At 31.4% G+C, this 10,637-nt stretch overlaps 1 protein-coding gene across 1 annotated transcript in view; it reads left to right on the forward strand.

Moving 5' to 3' along the window:
- The first annotated feature begins 407 nt into the window (after window positions 1–407).
- LOC108914602 (zinc finger protein 701-like) overlaps window positions 408–10,637 on the forward strand; it is a 42,101-nt gene continuing 31,871 nt past the window's right edge. Inside the window, exons 1-3 of the mRNA XM_018720444.2 lie at window positions 408–637; window positions 1,297–1,587; window positions 1,638–1,903. Of these exons, the coding sequence (XP_018575960.1) occupies window positions 521–637; window positions 1,297–1,587; window positions 1,638–1,903 (674 nt within the window). The 5' untranslated portion in view covers window positions 408–520. The remainder of the gene's footprint in view (window positions 638–1,296; window positions 1,588–1,637; window positions 1,904–10,637) is intronic.

Consider the following 10,637-nt stretch of genomic DNA (forward strand, 5'->3'; position numbering starts at 1 on the left):
ATTAAAGTGTTTAAATTATCAAAAGTAAATCATTTGATTTTCAGCTTGTATTTCGGTGATATACAGGAAATTTTCAGACTCGGTGTAGTGTAGCATTCTACAATATTTGAATTTCACGTTTAGATATATTGTAGTAATCGGTACAATTTTTAAATTCAAGATCTCGCTAATGATGGAGCAGAGTTCATTTTTGTTGCAGTGGTCAGTTTTTGTTTTTACCAGTGGATTCGGCGATAGCGGTTCGGTATTCGGATCTACACCTACTCCTACTACATCTCTTTCAAAATTCGAGTACTCGAGTAGTGAAGTAACGATAACGTAATTTTTTTAGTAATCGTTACTTCGGATCGTGTCGAGTAACGAGTACTCGAATAACGAATAGTAACGATTTCTTACAGCTCTAGTGTCCATGCTCTGTGCTGTCATTTGAAACCAAGAAGGTTAGAACTGTTAGAAGTGACGGCATTATAATTTTGTCTCTGAGTAATTTTTATACTCAAAATAAGATTGTTGCAGAGCAATGAGTGATATTAAGAAAACTTCTTGTAGGCTTTGCCTTAAATATATAACCGATGAAAGTTTTGAAGTGATAGACGACGTTATTAGAGATATTCTAGATGGTCTTTTGCTGAACTTGGTAAGTCAGTGAAATATATTTAGATTACGTCTTAACAGTGTCAAGTGTAATGGTTGGTTTATAAAAAAGTATTAGTCCTAACTTAGCCGTAACTTAACCTTAATCTTAGTCCTAAAAAGTTAAATGTACAGAATGTAATGTATCGGTTTATAAAAATCCCTAGTCGTAAGGAGGTCTTAAGACATGACCTTGAAAGTTCGCATCTTTTAATTTTTCTAGGATTAAGACTAAGATCTGAGAAGTGCGCATGCACAAGTATTGCATTTCGTAGTATAGTGGTCTCCTGTCTTTGTCTAGTGGTCGCCATTACGCCATTACCATAGTAATAGGTTATATTTTTCTTTTCACTCACCAACAAAACAAATAAAAGAACATTACCACAGAATAATAAACAAGTATTATGCTGTGATATTACTAGCCATGCGCGTAGTCGAATCGCTCATTGGTTAATCTTAATAAAATTAGGACCACATTGTTTTTATAAACGTGTACCTATTCTTAGGACTAATACTAAGATTAGTGTAAAGATTAATACTAAGACTAAGACTAAGTTAGGACTAATACTTTTTTATAAACCAACCATAAGGCACCTTTTAGTGTTTAATTGTTATTTTACGCCACAGTTATTTTCTTTTTGGTTAAAGTTGCATATTTTTCAGAAAATTGATAGCGGGAGCAAAGAGGTTATATGTAACGTTTGCAGAAGAAAATTAAATGCTGCGTCAGAATTTAAATCGACATGTCTGAATACCGATAACACAATTATGCTTTATGCGGATAGCGAGAAAGCATTACAGCTCGACTTAAGAGAAGTATACATGCAGGAAAAGAAAAGTGGATTAGTTTGCAGTCAGAAAATATGTCGATTGTGTCTGCACCCAGTAGAAAGGGAGTTTAGGTGCATACGTGAAGAGGAACTTGAAGCTATTGAGAAATTGGCTCCTGAAATGGTATCAATGATATTAAATACTTTTTCTCTTTAAAAAACTATACTTTGCAGATTATAAGCATCGTCAAAGATCCCGTTGCATGTAAGCCATGCTTGGATTCTCTGTGTACTCACAACAGTTTCCTTAAAGATTGCTTAGAGGTAGAGGAACAAATTAATAATACTTTTGAATCTTCGGCCGCAAAACATCCAATAGATACGTCCCCACTTGATTTATTCATTAAGACTGAAAACTTGGACAAGGAATTCAATATTAACGAGATGAAAATGTCAATCAAAGCCGAAAGTATCGACATAAAATCGGAAGATGAAAGGAGGTAAGATAAGACTGTTCTAACATTAATTTAAAAAATGGCAGCTCGTCGTCCTGACACCGTCGTGATTTATATGATTAAAAATGTACCATACCATCTGATGATAAATTAATTGTAACAAATTATGGGATTTTGTCGGTTATAAACTGTATACTGTACAAATTTTTATCATATCATTAAAAGTTAGTGGAAAAAAATTTAAAATCATTGTAAAACTATCATTATGACTTTGAATCAGATATGGTACAAAGAATGCTATACTAGATTTTATTCCTTCAAATTTTGTTTGTCTGGCCAGAAATAGAAATTTCTCACGAAGTTACGAAACGATTAGTGATTATGTAAGCGGATTGCAAGAAGAAAAACCAGTTTAGCCTGATTTATACTCTTTAAATCCTTCTTAGGGAAAATTAATGTTTACGCTACTTTAAGGTAATTGACTTGATTCAAATTAAAAAAACATCTAAAAATTCTTATCAAATGAAGTCAAACAATATTCTACGATACCAGAAATCTAGGGATGCCAAAGCATCTTAACTGTTGATATTGCAGGAAATGACTATTTTATGAGCTACATGCCCTAGCTGATATCGAGTATACCAGAGCAATAACAGCTAGTAATAAATAGTTATTCAAAATAAAAACTGGAAATGATTTAGCTAAATATAATTAATACAAAAACACATTCAAAGAAGTATTTTGTATTTTTTGTTGTTTCATACCTTTTGACAAAGATGAATACTAAAAAAACTACTACAATCCACATTTTATTTCCTTCAATGAGTTTTCTTAGAAAAAATTTTTTGGTATCAGGGGATACAGAAAATTCATATATATTTGCCGATAGTAACTTCGATTGCTCCTCATGTATCGGACCTCCGACAAAATCTGGAATTTCTGCCAGCTTGCAGAGAAAAAACAATAGCCTAAAATGTCACACAAAATATGGATAATTTGGAAAATATTTTACAGGCGGATGATCATAATAATGATAAATAATAAATAATTATACATCAGGCAATAGCATGACAATACCAACAGCATAAAGACACATACCCATGTTGTACATACATACAAACAATATTAGAAAATAATAATTGAATTATATTTGGACCTACTACGTACTGACAAAACAATCGCACATAACAGATAAAATGGAAAATATTACTTACGTAATTGATGTAGCAGTATCATCTTTTAAGGTGATATTCTGGGTGTTATTATTTATTTACATTTTAATAAATTTATTAATAATGCCATTGTAGATTCTACTTAAATTATCCGTATCGTGACTTTTTATTGATGGAGTTATTGTGAGACTTTATAGATAGTATCTCGCAAATAACATTGTTGATTAACTAAATTAATTATCAAAGATCTGAATCGCTTTCATCATTCAAATTAAAATTATGTTACTAGTACTATTGTTGATTCTATTATGGTCAATGGCAACCTTGTAAAGAGAAACAGGACAATCATTAGATTTTAATATTTGCAAATTGACAAGTATTCTTATTGTGGTATTACTTAATATTTGAATTTTGTTGTGTGAGACAATTTAAATGACTACTACATCCAATAGATTTAAAGTACGATGGTTTTTTCGGGTCTTATGCCCTGGTCGCTGTTTGCTACAGCCTTACCAAAATATCACAACTGTTTGACCTGCATATTCTATTAATAAAATGTCAATCGAAATTCCTTGTCTTACTCCAGCTTTATACTTTGTTATTACACTATTTGAATAGCACAAAAATAGTTTTATTATAATAAAAATTAAATAATGCCTTGTGGATTTCATAAACTTATATATGACTGTCTGTTTGTGAAAACCTTTGGAAGTTATTATTCTTTTTAATAACACATAAATCAATCAAGTCTAAGATTGACAATGATAGAAATGACAGCAAGCACTGAACTGTTTCGGTATAATGGTACAACAAATATAGTATCACATATCAGTTAATCACATCTCATTAATTTCAAATGTAAATATGCCCATTTATTGTCATTTTCTGTAGAACGCAACATTTTAGCATGTGTCACCTATAACTCATAAAAATTAAAACTTGATTTTTTAAAAATACCCTGTATGTGCAATTTTTTCAGCAACACGCCACTGCAGAGCTTTGATATCGTACCATTACAAGAGACTGTCTGTAAAGATGAAGAAGAGGATGGTTGTAAACGTGAGAATGGATCAGAAATGAAAACCAAGCAGAAGCGCAAAGTATTATGCAAATGTAATGAATGTATTTACGAAACTGGAAGTAAGATCTGTTTTACGGCACACTGTGCGGGACATGAGAACGATTTGAAAGCATATAAATGTGAATCGTGTGAGTATGAAATTCAAAATAAGAAATTATTTGGGAAGCATTTGTTGAAGCATAAAGACCTTTCGAAGGTTCAAATGTACAGGTGTAACGACTGCAATTACGAAACTAAATACAAAAGTAATATCAAAAAACACCAACTAAAACATAAAGATCCTTCGCAGGTTCAAATGTACAAGTGTAACGACTGCGAATTTGAAACTAAATACAGTTACGTTCTCAAAAGGCACCAACTGAAACATAAAGATCCTTCGCAGGTTCGAATGTACAGGTGTAAAGACTACGATTACAAAACTAAATTAAAGGGCAATATCAAAAATCACCAACTGAAACATAAAGATCCTTCACAGTTTGAAATGTACAGGTGTAACAGCTGCACATATGAAACTAAACACAAGAGATACATCAATCGACACCAACTGACACATAAAACTCCTTCGCAATATACAGGTCGGATATATAGGTGTAAAGACTGCGATTACGAAAGTAAATACAATAGTCATATAAAACTACACCAACTGAAACATAAAGATCCTTCGCAGGTTCAAATACACAGGTGTAAAAACTGTGATTATGAAACTAAATACATTTCTTCCATCAAACGACACCAACTGAAACATAAAGATCCTTCTCAGGTTGAAATGTACAAGTGTAATGATTGTGATTACGAAACTAAAGTAAAAAGTAATATCAACCAGCACCAGTTGAAACATAAAGATTCTTCGCGGGTTCAAATGTACAGATGTAAGGACTGCCGTTTCGAAACTAAATACAGGAGAAGTATCAAACATCACCAACTGAACCATAAAGATCCTTCGCAGGTTCAAATACACAGGTGCAAAGACTGCGATTATGAAACTAAATACATTAGTTACATCAAACGACACCAACTGAAACATAAAGATCCTTTGCAGGTTCAAATGTACAGGTGTAAAGACTGCGATTTTGAAACTAAATACAAATATTTTGTCAAAAAACATCAACTGAAACATAAAGATCCTTCGCAGGTTCAAATGTACAGGTGTAAAGACTGTGATTACGAAACTAAATACAAGCGTTGTATCAAACAGCACCAACTGAGACATAAAGATCCTTCACAGGTTCAAATGTACAGGTGTAACAACTGCGATTATAAATCCAAATACAAGAGTGGTATAAAATATCACATTTTGAAACATAAAAGTTCATAAATGCAATTGTACCGGCATGTTTTGCTAATAGGCCTTGGGAGTCATTGAGAAGACCTGAGTTGATGCACAAAGAAAGGTCACAGGTGTTGATAGTCACCCTTTGTTCGTCGTGCCAAGTATTGTCAAAAATGGAGGCATGTAAGAGTAACAAGTGTGACACCAATTGTAATTATGTGAAAACAAAGTGAAACATAAGTTATATGTTAAACGTGATAATTAATTTTAAACAGCAATATTGTCCACTGTGTGGAACATGTAATTAACAGAAAGGTCTAATGTAAAATAAATATACATGATTTTTATAATAAAATGCTGTTGAGAACTGCCGACTTCACTATTGTCCCAATTTTAATCTCTCGAACTGTAGGAGCTCAAAAAACGTTAATAAAAACACACGGTTTATATTCCGAACGTGACGTTAGTATGGAAGATGGAAAATTTTCATATATATTTAAATTACTTACATTTTTAGTGATATTAGATTTTGAAATTAATACATGGTGTCACGAAATTATGGGGCAATATTTCTACGGGGTGTTCTATGTCGAAAAAGATTACTTTTTCTTTATATAAACATGGGTCCAAGAATTCTTCCTAAGGAAGTTATAGCCACTTAAAGGGACCACTCTGATGATGTTTTTTTCTAAATAACTCCAAAACCAGGTGAGATAAATTTATAAAATTTGGTAACTAGCTTAACTCTTACGTGCTCAAACCGCTACTAAAACAAAATTTACAAATTTTCATGACATACGTTCGAACAGTGGAAGGGAGGGGTTAAAATTTACTATAATTTTTTTATGCGTTGACTTTTTTGACTTTTGACTGAAATGTATGAAATTTCAGTTTTTTTTTAAAAAAAGGTACTCTTGGTTCATGTTGGTAGAATGTTCCATTTTTGTGTAAAATACAAATACAAATTTTCAAAATAGATTTGCAATAAATGCGTGAACAGGAATTTTAGGGGACCAGCTACTTGGACCAATTCAGTTTCCCGTTTGTCTGAATCCAGAAGGATACTTAAACTTTCTGCAAAATGATGTAAGAGAACGATTGGATGATACACCGTTAAACGTACGCTTAACATCACACTATCAACAAGATGGGGCACCACCTCACTTTAGCCATAATGTCATAAATTGGTTAAACGATCATTCTCCTGGTAGAGGCCATTCCATGGCCACCTCGGTCTCTAGACCTAAATCCTCTAGATTACTTTCTGTGGGGTAGGATGAGGGCTGTAGTTTATGCTACAGAAATAAATCCTTTAGAGGAATTACAACAGAAGATTCATTTACTTGGCTGAAAATCAAATCACACAAAATAATTTGGAATTTTTGAGTTAATCTCGGGCAATTCGACGTCGAGCTGAAAAATGTATTCAGCAAAACGGAAATCTGTTTGAGCATTTTGTTATAAAAATTACTATTGAGATAAAGATAAGCTTTATTAATACATTGGTTTTCAATTATTTTTATTAGTTTATTTTATTTAATAATTTCTAATTTCAATGGTTTTTTATATTTTGTCAAATAATAATTTACTAAAAATAATAAATTTCTATGAAATTAACAATTCACGAAAAGTAATTAAATGAATTGTCGAAGCAAATAACATCAAACATATTTTTGTTATTCAAAACCTGAGACGATAAAAAATATAGCCCAGTTAGTGTAGCTGAAAATATTCCGAATTTTTTATAACTGCATCGATTTTTCTCAAAATTTAGAATTAAGCTCATCTTACCCCCCACTTCAAAACTTATATATGCGCTAGGTGTGCTTTTTGTTCTTAAGGAGTGAAAACCACCCCTTATTGGAAAAAAAAGAAAAAATACAAATTTAAGCATTTTATGTAACCAAATCTTTTTTATTTATGCAGTATGAGTAATTTCATGTGCTATCTAACATGAAACGTAAAGTATCCCAAATTTTCAACCCGGAAAAACCTTTAAAAACCACCCCTTTGAATGAAAATAATATAAAAAATTTTTTTTCAACTTGAAACGTTTTAATCATGCATTCTTATCAAATTGAAATTGATTTCTTGATTAAAAAATTTTTTTTATCGATTGCAACTTTTCAACCCTTGAAAAATACCCCTTCTTTCGAAAATAAAATGAAAAAATTTTATTGAAAGTGTAGAAACATTTTAAATGTGTACTCGTGTTAAATCAACATTTATTCCCTTCTGATAAAATAATTTTGAATCGATTGCAACTTTTCAACCCTTAAAAATTACCCTTTACATTTATTTATATATTTATATGTATTTTCTTAAAATTATCACCTATAAGATTTTTAATCGCACAAAGGCTCATTTTGCAGGGAATTGTAAGGGCTACGTGAATTGTTGAGTTGATCTTTTTTAAGCCCTTCATTTTTAAGTTTGAAGGGTTTAAAGGGCTCGAAGAGGGTGGTTCTCTCATTCATATGATAACTTAAAATGGCGATATCTCGATTAATATTAATTTTAGAGGAATAATAAAAATAAGCAAAATCATCAGCAAAAATAAAGCTAAATTTTTTTACTCTTGTATTTTTTCGTACACCCTTTAATTTTTAAGTTACAACGTAAAAATCGATTTTTTTTTAAAAATTTGAATAATTAACATTTTCAAAAATTAAGTTTTTTTTCGAAATCATGCTTTGTAAGTCAGCCAAAGACCCAGAACATATTCTTAGAACATAAATGAAGAAATCTGTAAATGGATTGCATTTAATTTTAATTCTGTCACCAAAGGCACTGATTTGTTTATTAATTTTTTCTTTAAAAAAATGAGACTATCATGTTATTTCGATCATATTTCCGTTAATTTTGATTCTAAAAAGTTTTAAAATAGCTCATTTTAAAGGTTTTTCAAAGTACTTTAAAAAAGGTTCAAAAAATTTTTTTTCCTAATATTTATGGTTTTGGCGTTATTTAACGTTAACTGGTTCCAATTTAGTTTTTAGCTAACATATAATAATGTTTAAAAATCCATAACTCGGTTTATATTGCAATTAGAGAAAAACAAAATAATGCCATTAGATTTGTTTTTTTATTACCTTTATTTTTGTTAATTACAACTTTTTCGTTAAATTCAATAGCTTCAGAGTTATTTGCAAAAAACTGTCCGAAAACAAGCACTTTTACAGTGAAAAATCATTTTCAATGACGAATTACTCGGAAAGTATTGGATTATCCAAAAAACTTTATATAACATTTGTTACTTAAAATTGACTTCTCTATCGATTCCTGTGGTTATTTTGGGCGTAAAAATTTCCGCCCCCGAAAAAGGGGTGGGAACCACCCCCAGGGAAAAGCACACTTCGGCACTATATAAGTTTTGTTCCTTGAGGCATTCCCCACATTCAGTCAAAATTTCATGTCAATCGGTTCCGTTATAAAGAATTCGGAGGTAAAAACCCCGAGTAACTGGACTAATATTGAAAATTTCGATTCTCAGTGATTAACACATGTAACATTATTTTTAAACGGATTTTACGCAAAAATGGAACATTCTACCATTATTAACCAAGAGCACCTTTTTACTAAAAAACTATGAAATTTCATACTATTCAGTCAAAAGTTAAAAAAGTCAACGGATAAAAAAGTTATGGTAAATTGTACCCCCCTCCCCTCAGTGTTGGAACGTGTGATGAAAATTTGTAAATTTCGTTTTAGTGGCCGACTGACCACGTAAGAGTTAAGTTAGTTATCAAATTTTATAAATTTATCTCAGCTGGTTTGGGAGTTATTTAGAAAAAAACATCATCAGATTAGCCCCTTTAAGTGGCTTTAACTTCCTTAGGAAGAATTTTTGGACCTATGTTTATATAAAGAAAAAGTATTTTTTTTCGACATAGAAGACCCCGTAGAAATATTGCCCTCTAATTTGGGAACACCCTGTATATATATTTTAATAGTATATTGCTTAATAAACTTTCGAATTTAGGTCTCCATAACAGTTTTCTTGAGCTATTCAAATCTTACTTGACGCAGAGAAAACAATATGTTTGTTACAATGGGTTCTGCTCCAACATCTATATTGCTACTAGTGGAGTACCTCAGGGATCTAATTTGGGGCCATTGCTATTCTTGATTTTTATTAACGATTTGTGCAGTGTGCTAACCTGTGAAAAGTTGATGTTTGCCGATGATTTGAAGTTATATTCTCGGATATCCAGTTTTCAAAATTGTGATATGTTGCAACAGCAAATCCAACGTCTCGAAATGTGGTGTCAAACGAATAAGCTTTTAATGAATATTTCAAAATGTAAAGTCTTAACATTTAGTCGTAAATCTGACTTATTGCAGCATCCGTATGCTATCAACAATGTAATATTAGAAAGAGCTGACAGCATAAGAGATTTGGGTGTTTGCTTCGATCATCGGCTTTCATTTGGTTGTCACATAAATAACATAATTAAATCAGCCTACACTACTCAAGGATTTATCATTCGCAACTGTAAGGGCTTTACTGATGCGTCTGTATTAATATCTTTATATTTTAGTTTCGTAAGAACGAAATTGGAATAGGCATCGTTAATATGGAGCCCTATATACATGAAGTACATTATGGCTATTGAAAAGATTCAAAAGCATTTTTTAAAATATTTAGCATATAAGATCGATGGATATTATCCCGAAAGAGATTATAACTACTCTGCGTTATTAGATAGATTTAATTTTACGTCTTTGGAGAAACGTAGAAAATTAATGGCTGTTCAATTCTTGTACAAGTTGCTACATGGTAACATTGATTCATTAGTGCTACTCTCTCAATTGAATATAAATGTTCCCAGTCGTACATCCAGGCATAGTAGAACTTTTTCATGCAGAAGGGCTCGTACAAATTTATTGTCGAAGGCACCAATCAATGTAATGAGTTCTTATGGGAATGCAATCTCTGAAGTATGTGATATATTTTTTTGCGGTATGAATGAATTAAGAAATGTTGCACAGGCATCACTATAACATTTGCACTGTTATTTCATCTTTGGTATGTGTGTATATGTGTGTATGTCTATATTTGATTTGTATCTAGGCACTACTTAATTGTTTCTAAAATTATTATTTGCTTGCTCTGTAAATGGTTTATAACTGTTGGGCAATAAAGATTATTATTATTATTATTATTATTATTATTATTATTATTATTATTATTATTTTAGTTTTTGAATTTACCGCCAATACCCTCATGCCGAGATCTACTATGCAAGCATTTAA

This window comes from Anoplophora glabripennis, unplaced genomic scaffold, assembly GCF_000390285.2.
Source record: "Anoplophora glabripennis isolate ALB-LARVAE unplaced genomic scaffold, Agla_2.0 scaffold1291, whole genome shotgun sequence".
Classification (NCBI taxonomy): Eukaryota; Metazoa; Arthropoda; class Insecta; order Coleoptera; family Cerambycidae; genus Anoplophora; species Anoplophora glabripennis.